Below are 19,546 nucleotides of genomic sequence, written 5' to 3'. Positions count from 1 at the left end.
CTTTAAAAGGGCTGAAAAATACAACTTATCCAAAACTATGAATCCGTACCAAGAAGGAGATAAAGTTTTGATAAAAGCATATAATCTTTCCGATAAATTTCTTAAGCGAACTGCGAAGTTTATGGCTGTTCTTAAGGGACCATATCTCATTTCTCAGCTAGTTCGAAATGGAGCGTATGTGGTTAAGGACCTATCAAATGATAAAAAGAGAGGCATGTTTCATGCAAATGATATTCGAAAATATTAGGATTAAGAATTTCTTCCATGTTGTTTTCGTCCACTCTGTGTTCATGCACCAAAGAATATACAAGATTTGTTGTTTATTTTTGTCAAAAAAAATTTTTTTTTAATGGACGCCTCAACCGAAACGAAAACATACCACCAGCTGAACAAAAATGACGTTCAGGTACAAGCCATATACGAGGGTGGGGCAATAAGTAGGTGGAAAACCAACAAACAAGAAATAGTTGTTGCTGAGCCATACTCACCCAGTAAAAAAAGGAAACACCCCAAGCGGAAGTGGATGAGTGTCAGCAAAGTTCAGACAGAATCTAGCCCCATGAAAAAAAGTGGAAACAGCTGAACAGGGTACGGACCCAAGAGATAGCACAGGATTTCCTCAGATTATTGATGAAGTGCGTCACATTATAAGATCTCCAGAAACATGGATACAAAAAACAACCCAAAGCAACCCCATCAGTATTGCTCTAGAACAACTTAAGGGCATGAAACTGGACCCCAACATTTCTCGGAAGCACAAAATTATCAAACGCTCCAAGCTTCTCATTAGAGCACTTCAGCCAGGCATCGTAAAGGCCCCAATTATGGAAAAAGCAACCCTGAAGGAAAAGATAGTGGAACAAAAAACCATTGACAACGAGAGTAACGAACAAGAAGATATTGAATTCCACATATCTAAAAAGGAGAGGCAAGAGTTGGAGAACATCACCCCCGATCTCAACAACAACCGCTAAAGTTTCGAGAAACCCCGTAAGCAGGATTATTTTTGAAAAGGGGGCAGATGTAACGGTTGCAATCTACAGGACACCGATTACAGGCAGACTGTCGATGCGTAGCAAGGACAAATTAATTAACTATATATATAAATGTAATTTGGACATGAGTAATGTGAGGTAGGCAAGGGCTGACTAGTACAAGCGTCTACCACTAGAAAGCGTCAAAATGCTTTTCTCGTAAGTAAGCACAATTGAAACATATTTAAGAAGGCAGACTGGCATTAGATCGATACCTTCGGGTGAACGGCCCATCAACCGTTTAAGTGGTATCTTGCCAAGTGACTTCTCGTCAATGCGACAACTCTACAAGGAGGGAGTCTCACACCTAGTCAAGCAAACCAAGGTATCATTTTCTTCAAATTACAAATACGATGCACGCTGCTCTAACCGCCATAAATATTAAAACCTGGGTACGCCATCTCGGCTCTAGGAACCATTTTAATTTTGTTTTTCGGGCATGCCATCTAGGCTCTGACAAAATTGTACTGATTTTGTTTTTTTGGTACGCCACCTCGGCTCTAAAAAACCTAATCACATTATTAAACTGGGTACGCTATCTAAGCTCCAGATTGTGCTTTTTAATTGCATTTTTATTTTGTATTTTGAACTGCATTCTTATTTTAAAGTGTATTTGATTATTTTTCTGGGCACGCCAACTCGGCTCCAGACTTGTATTTATTGGTTCCTCCAACTGAATCTTAGTTCGCCATCCAGACATAAGATCAGTTTTCCCTTCCTAAACGAGAAATGCACGCTATATCAGCTATTTCTTGCAAACACATCTTGGTGTACGCTGCCTGGCCTGCCAACTTTAAACCTCGATTCCTGGCGAACGCTATTCAAGCTGCCAAAACAGAAATCCTCTCTGCGGTGTACGCTAATCAAGCTACCGTGTTCTTGAATGAAAGTGATATTATTGTTATAGATTTAAAAATGATATTTATACTTAGGGAAATTCTTAAGACTGAAGAATATTTGAAGACTGAAATGGGTGATTAAATTCTACAAGCTGTTAGAACAAACAACAGAATTTACATTATTTTACATGCGAAACATTATATTAGAAATTATACTGTAAAAGAGTTGCCGAAATAAATAAGGTTATTTATATTGTAAATGTCCTGGGTCAATAATTATTATAATTTTTGAATATAAAATATTTTAAAAACTCAATATGCCAACGAACTCTTACAAATGTAACTCAAACGAGAATAAATAAAAAGTGCATTCTAAACTAATTATTGTATTGATTCGGAATTCCGAACTGACCAAAGCATGCATGCGTGCACTATGAAAGCAGTTTGAAATCTACTAAAGTAAATATAGAATTATTATTTTTATCCATCAAAAAGAGTTAATTTTGAATTTAAATAAATACGAAGAAGAGTTAAAGAAATTATTTTCTACAAAATAAAAAGATATTTTTTTGAACATAAAATTAAAAGAAGTTGAACAAATAAGAGGGAAGCAGGAAGACACAAGTTCATTAAAACGCATGTAAGGATTTATTATTAACTGAATAAAAAGTATGAAATCGAACCACAAAAAGAAATTTTTTAACCAAATAGTTTAATTTTAAACAAAAAAAAAGCTAAATTTACAATAAAGATGGAATAGTTACATTTTCAGATAACGCAAGTAGCTCATGGCGGCCATATTGCCACCCTTGGCATACGAAGAGGGTTTTAAAATTATTTATTTATTATAAAATAAATTGCGAAAAGGATTTAATTTGAAAGTTTTATTCAAGATATGGAAAATGATGACATTTAATAGCCCAGTTGGCACAAAACTTGGAGACGTCTTTGCGACATCGTTACGACATCTTTACGACATTCGATGCCCATGTCTTAAAGGTGTCCTTACGATGTCATAAAGACATCGTATGATCTGACGATGTTGAATGTTTTTGATAGAAAATTAATTTTTATTCCAAAATTTATGTTTTTAGTCAAAAATTCAAATGTGGATAGGAATTCTTGAGTTTTATTGAAAATTCGTCTTTCTTGGTGGCAAGATAATATTTTTGTTAAAAAATTCTTCTTTCATAGTTTAATATTCAACTGAGTTTCAAAATTAAACTAATTTTTTTTTAATAAAAATTTCTTTCTTTTTTACAAATCAACGTCTTAGTAGATAATTCTTCAAATGTGTTCAAAGTTCGTTTTTTCTTATAAAATTAATATTTTTTTTAATTCATCTTTTTTGTTAAAAGTGGAGCAACTAGATTTTAAAGTTGAACTGCTTTCTTAAGAACCCAAATTTTGGTTGATGATTTTTGTTTAAAATTCGTGTATTTATAAGTTTTGATATTTTGGTAGAAGATTATTCTTGTTGGTGGAAACTTCATATAAATATTTATATTCAACTATTTGGTTAATAATATGACTATTTCGTATAAACCCTGCCATAATTATTATAACCCTCAAAATTACATTTTAAAAGATTTAAAAAGATTTCCAAAATTGTAAAAAAAAATAATTGCAAGATTTTCCAGCATCTTTTTTAATTTGGCAGGTTTATGTAAAATTCGAATCATTTTAAAATATATTCAGAATTTTTTGAATAATTTCAAAAATAATGTAATACTTGAAAAGATTTAAAGATTTTTAAAGTTTAAAGACCACGACAACATTTTCCTAAGATTTCTGGGAAAATTTTTGGAGGATTTTTTATTTGAAAATTTTATTAATAGAATACTTAAAAAGACTTGAAAACAAGAACAAATTTTGAGCGTGAATAAAAGTTAAACAATTATAACTTTAGAAAAAATTCGATTAAACTTAAAATATATTTTGAAGTATTGAAGAGATTGAAAAATAATTTAAAATTTGGAATGATTTCAACAAATTTGATAAAGAGTGTATAGTTTTGAAGATTTTCGAGTAAGAATTTGATTTTTTCCAATGATTTTTTAAGCCTTTAAGATTAGAAAAAATATGCTTAAGATTTCTGCGAAAACTTCAAATGACTTTTCTTTTTTTTTTAAATAAATTTGAAAGAATATTTAAAAATATTTCAAAACAAATTTTGAAGTATAAATAACAACTGAACAATTATTTATTTGCAACAACTAAACATGAATAGAATTTGATTTATAATTTGAAATGTGCCAATTAAAAATATTGTAATCTTTCATGTTGTAATGCTTTTCACTAAAAATTGCTTAAAATGATATAATTTTGAAAAATTTCAAATGAGTTGATTCGTTATTTAATTTAGAACATTGAAAATTATAGCGTGGATTTTTTTTAACCATAAAACTGTGCAATTTATGAAAGTTAAATTTTTTTATTTTGCAGTTTACCGATATTTAGTTTCAAATTCGAAAATTATTCTTTGTTTTTTTTCAATTAATTTTAAGAGTATATTTAAATATGTTTTAAAAGATTTAAAAAATTGTAAAAATATAATCTGGAAGGTTTTAAGGCATTTTTAAAATTAATTTTGCAGGATTTATTGCAAGTTTTAGGGAAAATTCGAATGGTATAAAAAGCTGCTTAGAAATTTGAAAAGAATTTCAGAAATAATTAAAAATGTAAAATTTCTCATAAAATGTTTAGCAAAGCGTAGGTTTCTCAAGATGTTGAAATCAAAATTTGAAAGCTTTTAAAGTATTTTTAAAACCTATAAAAGAAGGAATAAATTTGACTAAAATTCCTGGAAAAAAATAAGTTTTTCATGCTATATTATACATTCTCAAGTTTCAAATGCATGAATAAAAAATTTAAAACATTCATAGTTAAATTATTTCACATTTATAGAAAATATTTCAAAACTGATTATTGCAAATTGATACGTAAAAAATTGCAATCAAATCTCACTTTGAAAACGTTAAAAATAGAACAAACTTGGGAAGTTTTTAATTTCCAGTTTAAAGTTCTTCAAAATCGAAAAAAAATTAAATTCCAAGCCTTCGGCTTGTGCCCACATTCAGGTCAACGAACAAGCCCATAAACCGAATATTTATGAGTTATAATAATTGGAAAACGCATCAAAAGTAATTTCTTAATCCTAAATTAAAATTTTGAAGAAACCGATAAAAAATAATGCGATTTCCATGCAAAAAACATGATTAATTCCGATGTTAGGAAAAAAAGATTTTTTCTTTAATTTAGCATTTTAAATGTTTAAAAATGTTAATAAAAAGGTTTAGTTTTAAGCAAAAAATATGTATACAATAATTAATTAGTCACAGTACACATAACAGAAAACTTGTTTAAATTTCTAGAATCTAGACAACAAACAAAAAATTTTATTTATACATTTAGCGAAAATTGGGTCACTGTCTTGTAATCCAGGTCTTCTTTAAATTATTAAAAAATGTATGGTATAACATTTCTGAGTGCAGTAATTAATTGTTCTTAATTAATTTGTGGTAATTTTAGTAATTTTATTGTAAGTGACATTGTCGGATATAAACAAAATTTTAATTTTAAGACTCGACAGAGACGAGATTAATCATTGGGAATGATTTATTTCTCTGAACTCAGAATTCATAACCTCTCTTTCATTATAATTGAATTATTTATTATAAATATTAAATCTTAATATTTATATAATTCAAAATCAGCGCGCAAACAGTGACCAATCTGGTTGTCGGTGCCTCGTCGGCGCGACGCAAGCACAGTTTAAAAAGTTCCCAAAATTGGGGACACTGGCTCAGTACTGCTGGAACACTTTTGGAAGACAGTTTGAGGAATTGCAGGTGCGAGAAAATTGTCTGAGTGGCGATAAAGAAAAGTAAGAGAAGTGAACATTTTTCTACAATTATATAAGGGTAAGTTTACTGCTCAATTATTTTTTTTTTCATTCCAATTGAATTGATAACAAACATAACATCCCATTGGGTACAAAATTTGGCGACGTCTTTACGACATCGTTACGACATCGTTACGAAATCTTTACGATATCGTATGTCCATATCGTTTCGATGTCTTTGCGATATCGTAAAGACATCATCAGATCATACGACTTATTTACGATATCGTAAAGACACCTTAACGACATGGACATAGGATGTCGCAAAGTTGTCGTAAATATGTCGTAACGATGTCGTAAAGACGTCGCCAAACTTTGTGTCCACTAGGATACAACAACTCAACATATCATTGTTAAAATTAGAGTTTAAAAAAAAGTAACGATAATTTGTTTCAAATTAACCGCGTTTTTACCTTGTCATCGAAATTTCGACATTGAGTACTTAAATCATTATAAATCTAGATTAGTTCAATTAGGAAAGTAAGCAATTTTATGCCGCAACACACCATTTTGTGTATTTCTTTTCATTTGTTCCTAAATTCAAGTGTTTTAAATAATAAACCAAAAATAAGTTTTGAGTATATTTTTTGATATTATAGAAAAATTGGGATAAATAAACTAAAAAAAATTATACTTCTTGATTACCAATTTTTTGTTAAAGACAAATGTAATTACATGTTTATCAAGTTATATTATTTAAATTTTATAAGACTCATTAAGCATCGATCGAAAAAAGAAACTTGGACTCTGGATGTTATAAACAATGAATAAAATATGTTTGCAACATACAGAATCCATATATAATGTTCAAATTGAATTTAATTATTTACGAGAATTACCAATGGAAATCATTTTGATTTTATATTTTTTAAATGGAAGCTTAAAAAATATTTAATTCCGAAATTTTTTATCCAAACTCTCAATAATTCTAGGTACAAAATGAAATCTTTAGACACTTTTCAATGAAACAATGGTAAATTAAATGCTGTTGAACTCCAAGAAATTTAATTTGAAACTTTCATAAATTAAACAATTGAAATTGACTATTTGTTGCACAGTGAACACTTTTTGAATTAGAAAATAAATTATTGCTTTTTTCAACCTATTGAATAATTAGATGTTTAATTTTTATACAATAAAATTATATACTCTCACTTACGTAACTAAAATTTTTCAATTGGAAAAACGAAAATTGTACGACTCAAACTTTTAATTTAGCACTCTGAACTGGTAACGAATGAAGGGTTTCTAATTTCTACCTGACATGCCAAAAACTTTTAAAACTCATTTACTTTAAATTAGTACGATTTTGAACAAGGGAAGATGACAATTCGGCCCCAGCTACCTGTGAAAGGTTCCCCCACTGTAAGGCTCCTCTCACTCAGCCGAATTGCTGCCGCCGAGCCTGGTCAGCGGAAGTCCTTTGTGCCTAATGAGAACTAAAATGCGGAATATAACTTTTTTTTAATTGAGTACTTGGTAATTAATACATATAATTATTAAAATCTGCGAATTATAACGATTCCAACGATATGTTATTTCACTTGAGCAGTTGAAAAACAAAGACTAAACTTTAGCCTTAACCAAAGCGGAATAATTTACCGGCCAAAAAAAAAGAATTTTCAAAAAATGAGTTGAATTTTTCTCTAAGGAAGATTTATCAATTATTGATGAAAAAATCTCAACCGAAATGTTCAGCTGAAGAATCAATCAAAAAATTTATAAATTTTTTAAATTATATAATTTTAAGCCAGAAACATTAATTATTGCATCTAAATTTGTTCTGAAATTTTTTAAGATTCTCTTTAAGGCCATGTGATGAGTGGGTCACGTGACCAAATTCCTACCTTACCACCACTTTTTTTATTTCCCAACTTATTATCACACGAAACGCCACATTGACTTGAAAATTTGGAATACTAAATAATAAGCACTAAGAATGGTGGGTCTGGTCCTACATTTGTATAATTACGAAAAAACTTTTTTGTTGTAAATAATTTTGGTTGCTATTTTCATAATTATTAGAATTTAGAACCAGAACCACCTTTCTTAGTGCTTTTTATTTATTATCCCAAATTTTCAACTCGATATGGCACTTCGTGTGAAAATAATTTGAAAAATAAAAAAATTTGAGGGTAAGGTAAGAATCTGGTTACGTGACCCACTCATCATTTATAAAATTGATTTTCTTTAAAAAAAATGCATTTTTAGTTTTTCTAGGAATTTGTCCACAAAATTTTCTTTTGAAACTTTTTTAATTCTTAGAAAGCTTCTAAATGTTCTGCTAAAAATCTTCAAAAATCTGCGTTTTATATTAAATGCTTGAAAACCTTTTCAAGTTTTAAATTTTTTTTGGAATTTTTTCAAACCTTCTAAATGTGTCTTAAACTTACTCAAATTTGCTCGAAATTAATAATTTTCCAACCATTTTTTCAGTTTATAATACAAATTACATTTTTTTGTCAATTGAAAGTTCATTTCTTGTGTTAAAAATTTGACAAATAAGTTTAAAATTCCTCAATTTGAAATATCTTTATGAAAATTTATGTATTTTGTTAGAAATTAATCTTTTTGAGTAGAAAATTAATGTTTTTCGTTGAAAAGTAAATTTTTGTGTTAAAATTCAATTTTTTTTTTTGGTGACTTATACATTTTCGTGGTTAAAGGCTCATCATTTTAGTAAAAAATTCATTTTTTTGTTGAAAATTTTACAATACTGTTGAACATTCTTTTTCGTTATGATTAAATTAAATTTTTTGAGCGCAAATAACTATTCTATTTTTGCTGGATAATTTATCTTTTTTAGTGGAACAATCAATTATTTTAATAGAAAATTCATATTTTTGTGTTACACTTTTTTTGTTTTATTTATTTTTCGTTAAAAATTCATATCTTTTGGTTCAAAACTAAAGTTTTTTTGAGGAAAATTTTTCCGCAACGCTACTGTAGATAAACGAATTAATTCATAACTTTCTACTGTCTATTCCTTTGATATTTTATACTTTTAGAATTATTTCTATTCAAAAAAGATCAAATTTTACTAAAAAAGATGAATTCTCAAATCAAAAAGATAAATTTAAAAAAAATTTATTTATTTTATTTTCATTTACAAAAGATATTAATTGACTTTTCAGTACCAAGATATGAATTTTAAACAAAGAGTACGACGTTTAAAAACTATTAAAAAAATTGTTACATTTTCAAGCAAACAGTTGCATTTTTATCGAAAAAAGATGCAATTTTGACTAAAATAGATGAGTTTTTAAAATCTAAAAGACAAGTTTTAAAAAAAGTTAAATTATCAATAAAAAAAGATTTCAGTTGACTTTTCAATATCAAAATATGATTTTTGAAAAAAGTACATTCTCTACGAAAGAATCGAATTTCTAATAAAACAGTTGTATTTTCTATGAAAATGACGATTATTTTAACAAAACGGTTGAACTTTTAAACATACGGTTGCATGTTTAGACAAGAAAGTTGAAATTTATACTAAAATAAATTAATTTTTATATTAAAGACAAATTTTTCAAAAGGTATGGTTGAATTTTCAGTCAAAAAAGATTTCAGTTGATCTTTTTATCACCAAAATATTAACTTAACTTAAAAAAGTAAATTGTCTACTAAATAGTGAAATTTTTAAACCAAACAGATAAATTTACGAATTTTTAAACAAATAATATAATTTGTAACAAAAATATAATCTTCAGGAAGAAGCAGCTGCAAAAAAAAATACACATTATAAGTACCCCATTAGGCACAACATTTGGCGACGTATTTACGACATCTTGACGACATGTTTACGACAACTTTACGATCTCCTATGTGCATGTCGTTAAGGTGTCTTTACGATATCGTAAAAGTGTCTTATGATCTGAAGATGTCTTTACGATATCGTAAAGACACCGAAACGACACGGACATAGGATGTCCCAAAAATGTCGTAACGATGTCGTGGAGACGTCGCCAAATTTTGTGCCCACTGAGTGTCTTCCCAGGGGGCACACAATTTGGCTACGTCTTTACGACATCGTTAAGACATTTAGATTTGACAGATCACACTTTTGTGACCAGTCACTGACATGCTCATTTTTTAAAGGAATAATTGGAAAAGGGGTTTCAGATGTAAATCTTCTGTGGCCAGTCACTAATACGCGTATTTTTTAGAAGGTGACTTGAAAAAAGGTTTCAAAATTTTACAGAATACTGTTCTGTGACCACTCCCCAAGATTCGTATTTTTTAAAGAGAGATTTGGAAAAAGGGTTTTGAGATTTGGCATCTCACTCTTCTGTGAACTGTCACTACCATTTCTATTTTTAAAAGGGAGACTTGGAAAAGGAGTTCGAAGTGTAAACTCTTCTGTGAACTATCACTGAAACGCGTATCTTTTAAAGGGAGTTTGTAAAAAGGGTTTCGACGTGTGACATATCACACGTCTGTGACCAATCACTAACACGCTCATTTGTTAAAGGAAGACGTGGAACAGGGTTTCGAGATATGAGAGATCACACTTCTGTGACCAGTCACTAACACGCTTATTTTTCTAAAGGAAGACTTGGAAAAGGGGTTTGAGATGTGACTCTTCTGTGACCAGTCACTAACACTTGTCTTGTTTTAAAGGAAGACATAATCGAATTTACTAATTTCCCTCAGATTTAGATGAATTCCCCTGACAGGAAAGTATTTAAAAAGCTAATAAGGTTTCAATAATGTGCCAAACAAAATAGTAAAACAATTCCCAGTAGGCACTAAATTTGGCGATGTCTTTACGGTATCGTTACGACATATTTACGAAAACTTATGTCCTATCTATGTCCGTGACCTATGTCCATGTCATTTAGGTGTCTTTACGATATCGTAAAAATGTCTTCTGATCTGACGATGTCTTCACAGACAGTATGGATTAATTAAGTAAAGGACATGTATCCTAATTATCAATAAATAAATAACAACAAATAAAAAACTAAGAATCGAATTCTATTTTTAGAGACTGTTATTGAAAAAATATTTATATTGATATTAGGAAATGTTTCCAAAACAACATTAATATCAATTTCTATGTTCCCTAATTTCCCTGACAAAATCTTTTTCCATGACATTTCCCTGACTTCCTGAAAGAAGACTTTGAAAAGGGTTTCGAGATGTGACAGACCAGTCTTCTGTGATCAGTTACTAACACTCGTATTTTTCAAAGGGGAACTTGGAAAAGGGGTTTGAGTTGTGACAGACATGCCGTAACTCAAAATTAAAATAAGACAAAAATGCTGTATCTACACTAGGTAAATACACTGCACAAAAAATAATAATATATTTGTATTTCAGACGGAGAGAACACGGCGCAAGAATGTCCGCTCGCTCGGAGAAAGAAACTGCATCCTGGAAAGCAGCTCACGTTGGGGACAAAGAGAAAATTAAAAATATTCTAAATAGCAAGAAAGTTGATATCAACATGAAATTCGATGAGGGCAAAACAATGCTACATGTTGCTGCTTCTAATAGACATGGGCATTTAGTAGCTTCTCTCTGCAGAAGGGGTGCTGACATTAATGATAAAGATAATAATGGTTCGACTCCTCTTCATTCAGCTATCATCGGTGGAAACCTTAATATAGTAAAGAAACTCATCAAATTAGGAGCCGATGTCAATGCGAATTCAGATGAAAATTTTACTCCATTGCATTCAGCAGCAGAACTCAAACATGTCAGCATTGTCGAATGTCTTTTAAACAGTGGTGCAGATGTCAACTGTACTAACAACTTGCGTGATACAGCATTAAGTCTAGCCGTGAAACAAGCGTCATATTGTGTAAGTTGCAATCCTCATTCACAGAAAAGGTTTGCGGATTTTGTCAAAATAACCGAAATGCTCTTAAAAAAAGGAGCTTCTGTAAATTCACATGGCTGGCAAGGTTTTACGCCACTCCATTATGCCTCTCATATAAATCAATATTGGCCACAAATAGTCAGACTTCTCCTGGACTATGGAGCTGATATAAATTCTGTGGACACAGGCGATGCTACACCAATTTTCTATGCCGAGAATGAGATGATTCTGGAAATACTGATAGAGAGAGGAGCAAATGTCAATTATGTATCTGAGGTATTATTTACGCCTCTTTCAAAAATGATTAGGTATCGTCCATCATGTGCAGAATTTCTTTTAAGGAATGGGACTGACGTCAATATTGAGAACAACGAGGGGGAAAACATCCTGGAATTTAATTGGCCCGACTTCAATCTTGATAATGCTGGAATCCTTGAAGGCATAATTAATCAAATGGCAGATGTCGATCGTGCAACTTTTTGTCTGCAACGGGATGATAAGTATCCAGAATTCATTGAACTTTTGATTTCTATCATTGTCAAAAGAAAAGTTTCAGAAGAAATTAGCATCGATGTTGAATATTTAGATCCAGACCATCTAATTATTGATTACGAAAATTTTTTTAGCGTAATCTCGATGTGTAAATGGGAAATTTGTAAAATGAAAGAAACGAAGATTAACCTAGGGGAATTGACTGTCCATGATATTTTAAATATGCCGATCAATAAGCTCTTGAATTATGTGAAGAGAAACGAACTCCTGGCACTGGAGTTTGATGAGGTCGAGAAAGATTTTCCTATTTATGCTAGGATGTTTAAGTCGCACATTAAAGAGGCAAGGAAACGAAGATGTTTACTTGATTCGAGTGCAGAAGCTTTCGAGAAATTAATCTTTGTCCTTCATGAGATAAAGTTACCAAATTTGGTTGTTAAGAAAATAGTTTTAATGTTAAGTAACGGGTACTTAACCACTTTGGCACAAGTATGATTGAATGTTTAGAAAGGGATGATAATGCCAATATTTATTGTATCGTATGGCAGTAAATCCTTGAGCAGTGACTCCAAATTTGGCGTGTAGAGGTACTGCCAGGGTGGAGACAATTTCAAATTCTTGTTCATTTCCCGAGTATTCCCGGTCAAGTTTGTTATTTTTCCAGGTAAATAGAAGTAATATAATTATACTTATGCATAAGACGATGTCAAATTCTCGGTCATTTGCCGGTTTTCTTCAGGTTCAGTTTTTGTGTTTTTCCGGTCAACTAAAAGTAATATATTCATACTTTAATCTATTACGATTTCAATATATACGATTTCGAATTCCCGGATATTTCCCGGTCAAGTTTTTGTATTTTTCCGGTCAAATAAAAGTAATATATTCATATTGAATACATTAGGATTTTAATATATACGATTTCAAAATCCAGGTCATTTCCCGGTCAACTAAAAGTAATATATTCATACTTGAATATATTACGATTTCAATATATACGATATCAAATTCCCGGGCATTTCCCGGTCAACTAAAAGTAATATATTCATATTTCAATACATTAGGATTTTAATATATACGATTTCAAAATCCAAGTCATTTCCCGGTCAAGTTTTTCTATTTTTCCGGTCAACTAAAAGTAATATATTCATACTTGAATATATTACGAACTCAAATTCCCGGGAATTTCCCGGTCAAATTTTTGTATTTTTCCAGTCAACCAAAATTGATATATTCATATTTTAATACATTAAGATTTTAATATATACGATTTCTAAATCCAGGTCATTTTCCGGTCAAGCTTTTCTATTTTCCTGGTCAACTAAAGGTAATATATTCATACTTGAATATATTCCGATTTCAAATTCGCGAACATTTCCCGGTCAAGATCTTCTATTTTTCCGGTCAACTAAAAGTAATATATTCAAACTTTTAACAACTAAATAGTTATTCGAAGTGTGTATTCTGCATGAAAAAAGTTATTTTTTCCCTCAAATCTAAAAATTTTCTCTAGTCTGAAAGTGATCATTCCTTACTTTAATAAAGATGTGTAATTGGTTATTATTAGAAAATATGTATGATTAGTAAGCTTATACAATTTACTTTCTTTTTCGTTTTTCTTTCAATTTACTTATATTAATCATAACTTCACAATAATTTAAAAATATGTAGAAAAATTAATTCAGAATATTGTGAAGTTAATAATTCTCAAAATAAGAAATTAAAGTTAAACGGAAACAATTTTCAATAAGATTTTCGTTTTTTCATATTTCTTAATACATATATTCTTTACAACCTTTGTTTTGAGAGAACTTTTTTTGTAATCATTTAGCACATCCATATCTCAGGAATAACTTTTTATTTCGGTAAAAACTTAAAAACTCCATTTTTATCACTTTTCGAAGCTGATTTTGAAAAACCACGAAATATTTATTATTAAATTCTCGACGGTTCTTCTCGGAATTAGCTAAGTTTTCTTTATCGAACTTTATTTACCCGTATGCACAATGTTCATATCTCAGTAGCATTTTTTTCCTTTTTTTTTTTTTTTTTGAACTGAACCATTAAAGTTTGTATCGCAATATGCAGTTGCGCAGGCTCCAGTTTTAGTTTTTAAGTTGTAAGCATGACCTTTAGAAGGTGAAGATTAAATTTTGAAAAATCATCAGAAGATGTTTTCTTTGAACCTTTGAGGAATAATGGGCGCAAAAACTGTTTGGACGAATGAAGCTGTAACTTCAGAATCTGATATGGTGCAAAGGCAGGGTAACCAGATGACTGGGTAGAAAAAGAGGGACCCCCACTCCACACCAACTCCCACCTTTGAGTTTCCCCCGCCCCTATCCCAAGTTGGCGCGTTATTTAAAAATTGAAAAAGATTATTATGCTCATAAATAAGTAAATTAAACAAATAAAAATAAATAATGTTATAAATAATTCTAATACAAATAAATATTTAATCATCAGCCTTTTATTTCAACAATGCACCAACATATGTATATTATTGCAAAAACTTTACAGAATTTCCATATTATAAATAATTATAATACAAATAAATATTTTGCGATTAGCCTTTTATATAAACGATGCAGCTATATAAGTACATTATTGTAAATACTTTTCAGAATTTCCAATTTTTTTAAATAAATGGACGTTGTATTTTTTGTTTAAATATTGTTGAAATTCGTGACATGTCAGGTTTTTAAAATTAAACTGAACAGTAATAATATATCTAACTGCTTCAAGTTTAATTCAATTACGTACGACGCTCCACTGAATATTGACGAACCAAAAAATACGTTTGCAATTCGCGTTTTGTCCAGGAATGGCAAAGAAATATTGCGCTATTTTGAAGAGTTCCCAGTAGGAATCTATGTTTTTCTTTACCACAAAGAAATGACAAATCTTTAAATTGCAATACTTTCGAAGTATTAAGATTCATCCCACTTTCCTTTTTAAAAATCATTCATATTCATAACGCCATTCAAAAACCTGAAATTCAAGTAGCGATTCAGTTCATTTGACCAAGTATGCTTCCGTTTTTTGGTAAACTAGCATGGCTGACTCTACAAACTCATCGCAAGCTTGATCTTCGCCTAGGTTTCTGAATTGGTTCAGTTGATTTTTAACCATGAACGGCAAAAAAGTCAAATCAAATCTGTTTTTCAATGGCTTTGAAATGTCCCGATTTATGGAGAGAATTTCTAAAACGCTGTTCTCCTGCCTTTGTACGATTTTCATTTTCTTTTAAATCTACTTTAGAGACTGATTAAAAAGAAACTGCGATTCGCTAAATTTGTCGCTGAAAAATAATAAAAGAATTTTTTGCGGTTCTTGTATGGATAAAAAATATGCTTTTAAAGCGGGAAACATTTGCAGTATCCATTGCACTGCAGGCAGGAGGCTCAGCCTCCGTGTCTTACCATGCGATAACAAGTTTCGAAATTCGATCTCAACAAAGTCACAAAATTCTTCTAATTCGTGTATTCTGACGCTGTAAATCGAAAAGTAATTGAAAATGTTAACAACAATTGACTCAATGTCAAATGAGCCTAACTGATCAAAACCACGATGAACCTCCTTGTGGAGAACGTGAGCTGGGAAAGCGATGCCTATAAGAAACGAATTCAGATTGATTTTCAAGTATATAAATATATTTTCTCCACTTTTTCGATTAAGCGCGCCAAAGTTTGTATTCGTGTTCCCAGTGGGCACACAATTTAGCGATGTCTTTACGACATCGTTACGACATCTTTACGAAAACGTTACGACATCTTATGTCCATGTCGTTAAGGTGTCTCTACGATATCGTAAATAATTCGTATGATCTGAAGATTTCTTTACGATATTGCAAAGACACCAAAACGACATGGACATAGGATGTCGTAAAGTTGCAGTAAAGATATCATAACGATGTCGTAAAAACTATGCCAAATTTTGTGCCCACTGGGTTGTCGCCTGCGAATGCTACAAGTTTTTCTTTTAACCCGTACTGCGTGAGTACATCTATGGTCAAACTCGAGACTGTCTCTTAGACTTCTTATTATTAGTTTCTTTTAGGTCTAGCAATCTTACTTGAATGCCTCCCTTAGCATGATCAAAGTACTGAACGACAAGAGGAAACATCTTTATATTTCCATGGTTGCTAGCATCAGTACTTATGCTAAGAAAAGGAATGTTTTGTAAATTTTCGACTACCATCTCGACTGAATGTTTGGATAAAACTCCATTTAAAATGGATTGACTTTTTGTACGAGCACAAGAAACTTTCGAGGCTAATTTTGGGTCTTCGAAAAGCGAACGAATTAAATTACTTGTACAGTCCATTGACCGGTAACTCTGGTGGTTTTTTACTGTACGATAGGCTAAAGATCCTTCGATTGCTCAAAGTTTCAATTCCTCCGACGTTGACTTTTGGATAACGAATTGATACATTGCCTGAGATGTCCATTATATCGAGAATGCATTCCCGAATTTTCGCACATTATTTTAGAGTATTCACATGCTTTTTCAAAGCAATTTTCCCTGTGGAAATACAATAAAGCAAAGAGTTAATATGAATGCAAGTAACCTTCTATTCTTTCATGATGATGATGCAAGCATGCAAATATCAAATTCTCAAACCCATATTTTATATCAGGGTCGATAGGGGTGAGTATGATATAATCATTGTTTTAATTTAAAAAGTTCAAATCTAGTTCGTTTTTCATTCCAAAGTTTCTCTTTGTCACACCAATCCGGTTATCTTACTTACTTATATCGACCATAAAATCAAAGTGGCCCATATTACAGTGAAACCCGATCTTGAAGGTACACTCAAAAAAATGTGGGCAAGCAGCAGTCTTCTTAGTGGCAACGCAGCGCCACCACGACGGTTGGTGCAGCGGCCAGACCACATTTAAGTAAGCTATAGTAATAAACGTGTGAGCAGATCCTTTTCCGTGTGTTGGGAACGCAGAAATCCCACAAAAGAGAATGAAATTGTCCCACGAGTATAAACTATAACTGTATAACTCTGCGCGAAACTTGGCGTGGAGATTCCGTGTTCCGCCCAAACGGAGCGGTACTGTACCAACCCTGTTTGGACTACAGCTATTCCAATGTGGGAACACAGAGTGCCCAATATGAGATAGGATATGTGCTAAGTTGCCGACGAGCAGCGCGTGACGCATTTGGTGTTCCAGCTCTACCACGAGGGCGAGCAGCTCGCCCAAAAAATTTTCAGTGTAGGTATTCATGTCCAAAATTTCACTGTTTCCAAAAATTGTTTCTCCCAAAAAGTACCAGAACGTTACTAAATTGGTAATGAAGCATATACAAACATTTAGATTATCTAGGAATTTTTGTATACTTCCTTGCCAATCTGGTGACGTTCTGGTACTTTTTGGGAAAAATGATTTTTGGCAAAATGAAATTTTGGACAAATGAATACCTACCATCCTGAGATGTATGGTAGGAGAAGTGAAATAACACAAACCAGTAGTTGCTACAGAAACGAAAGCACAACTTAAGACCTGTGAATAATGAATAATAAAAATTATGATCACAGCGACAGAATGTTGTTTATAATTTCTTAGACTACGAAAGGGGAAATGAAACTTTAAAAATGTAATTAAACATAATCTCGCAATGGCACTTACGTTAGATTCGTACAATGACAGAATCATAGAAACACATCCCCTTCACCATTATTGGAATAGTAAACTGTACAACAGGGGCACGTTAGAATAACAGGTACGTTCGAATTTCGACACGGTCTCGGAGTCCCACTGCAGCTTCAGCATGCATAATTTCTATGAGATAAGTATTGTGCTAACGCAAACGTGGCGACCGATGCGGTAAATTCAAGTAACTTTGTCACTCGTATATCGGGAGTCTTCAAAGTGCTCTTCTTATGCAAGCGATTCTCTCTCGCCTCCTTAACACCTTATTGGATATTTTGGGATCCTGGAAAGCAGGAATCCACTGTTTGACATAAAGGTTCTACTGCAGCGATATTTAGTGTTTTTATTGTGGAAAGACTGTGCCCTATCCTTTAGCATTGCATTTCAATTCCACTACCAACAGCGCGCAATAAAAATTAAACGGCCTTTAATTCTTATTTCAAGGGAGTTTTTTTTATTATTTTATAAAGATATTGCGTTCTAAATTCATGAAGCCTATTTGACGACCATAGAAATGAATAAAATTGTTTAATATCGTTTTTAAAAATATCGAAAATTATACGTAAAATTCTTGCTAACGTCGCTTTCGCTGTCTCTTTTGCTCTAATCCTTACTGATTCGTTCTCACACATTATCAGTGGAAAAATAAGTGCTTACCTTCCAGAAAAAGTCAATTCTCAACAACAACAAATTTTAACCAGCTTCATTTTTTTAAAATTACTTTATCAGAAAAAAAATTCATTTTTTCTAAACAATACGAATATTTAACAAAAAATAAGTTTTCTAAAAAACGATCGAATTCTGAAACAAAAAGTTAATTCTCTACCAAATAGTAGTAATATTCATTAAATTTAGATTAATTATCTACAAAGTAGTTCTATATTCAATTTTAGAAAAGGTCAATTTCTAACAAAAACTGAAAGTTACATTTTTTTTAAAAAAAATTGATTTTGAAAAAAAGAAGAATATGCCCGAAAAATTTATACTTTAAGCCAGATAGTTAATTTTTCAAATCGAAAAGAAGGACTTTCTCAAAGACAGTTCAATATTTAAAAAATTAACAATTTCAAACTATGAAAGATGAATTTTGAACCAAGAAACATTACCTTTTACTATAAAAGATTAATTTTCAACCAAAAACTGCGACTTTGTTTAATCAAATAAGTAAATGAAAATGGTATCGTAGGGTTTGGCGGCGATTCGTCACATGATTCGTACTAATTTTGAACAATTTATGGACAAAAAAGTTTTCAGTTGAATTAATAAAAGTTAATAAATAATTTTTTATTTTAAAAGCAATTTAGGTAAACAAATATCAATCTATCAGGTATTTTTGATCGAAAAGATCAAGTTTTTTTTCTATGGAATCAATCATATGTATATTACTTGGAAATAAAACCTAAGTATCATCTTTGGTCAGCAAACAAAACTTAATAATTGTTTAAACTACCTTAATTAACAAAAACATTATTTGGCTATTTTTGGACGTCAAAACTTTATTTTCTCGATACAATTAACTGTAAATCATTAAAGTCTTAATTTTGAAGAACATTCCATTAAGAGCAAACAATTTACTATTATCAACAACAATTTTTTAAACAAATTGTTATAATTTTATTTATTTATAAATAAAATGACTGCTCTTTTACGGAATTAATTGACAGTTGTTTAGAAATGATTTTTTGCTATGAATCGATAAAATTTGATTATTTTTTAACCAAAATTAATTATCGAATTCATTATTTTCCTATTCTCCAGCATTTAAACCTGCTCTTTTTGTGTAATCAACTGTT

The 19,546-nt window shown here is 31.0% G+C and overlaps 1 protein-coding gene across 1 annotated transcript; it reads left to right on the top strand.

Annotated features, from left to right (window-relative positions):
• The first annotated feature begins 1,119 nt into the window (after positions 1–1,119).
• LOC117177654 (putative ankyrin repeat protein RF_0381) lies at positions 1,120–12,935 on the top strand. Its single transcript, XM_033368462.1, has 4 exons — positions 1,120–1,133; positions 1,227–1,359; positions 5,590–5,759; positions 11,100–12,935. Exons 1-4 carry the CDS (start codon positions 1,120–1,122, stop codon positions 12,586–12,588), a joined length of 1,806 nt encoding a protein of 601 aa, XP_033224353.1. The 3' UTR covers positions 12,589–12,935.
• Positions 12,936–19,546: the final 6,611 nt, after the last annotated feature.

This window comes from Belonocnema kinseyi, chromosome 1 (genome assembly GCF_010883055.1).
Source record: "Belonocnema kinseyi isolate 2016_QV_RU_SX_M_011 chromosome 1, B_treatae_v1, whole genome shotgun sequence".
In the NCBI taxonomy this organism is placed as follows: domain Eukaryota; kingdom Metazoa; phylum Arthropoda; class Insecta; order Hymenoptera; family Cynipidae; genus Belonocnema; species Belonocnema kinseyi.
Note: the sequence above shows the minus strand (reverse complement) of the source record. Positions and strands in the feature narration are given on the sequence as shown.

Coding starts and splice junctions, on each gene's coding strand:
- LOC117177654 (XM_033368462.1), top strand. Junction 1,360..5,589: donor ACCTAGTCAAGCAAACCAAG/GTATCATTTTCT, acceptor ATTCAAAATCAG/CGCGCAAACAGTGACCAATC. Junction 5,760..11,099: donor CTGAGTGGCGATAAAGAAAA/GTAAGAGAAGTG, acceptor TTTGTATTTCAG/ACGGAGAGAACACGGCGCAA.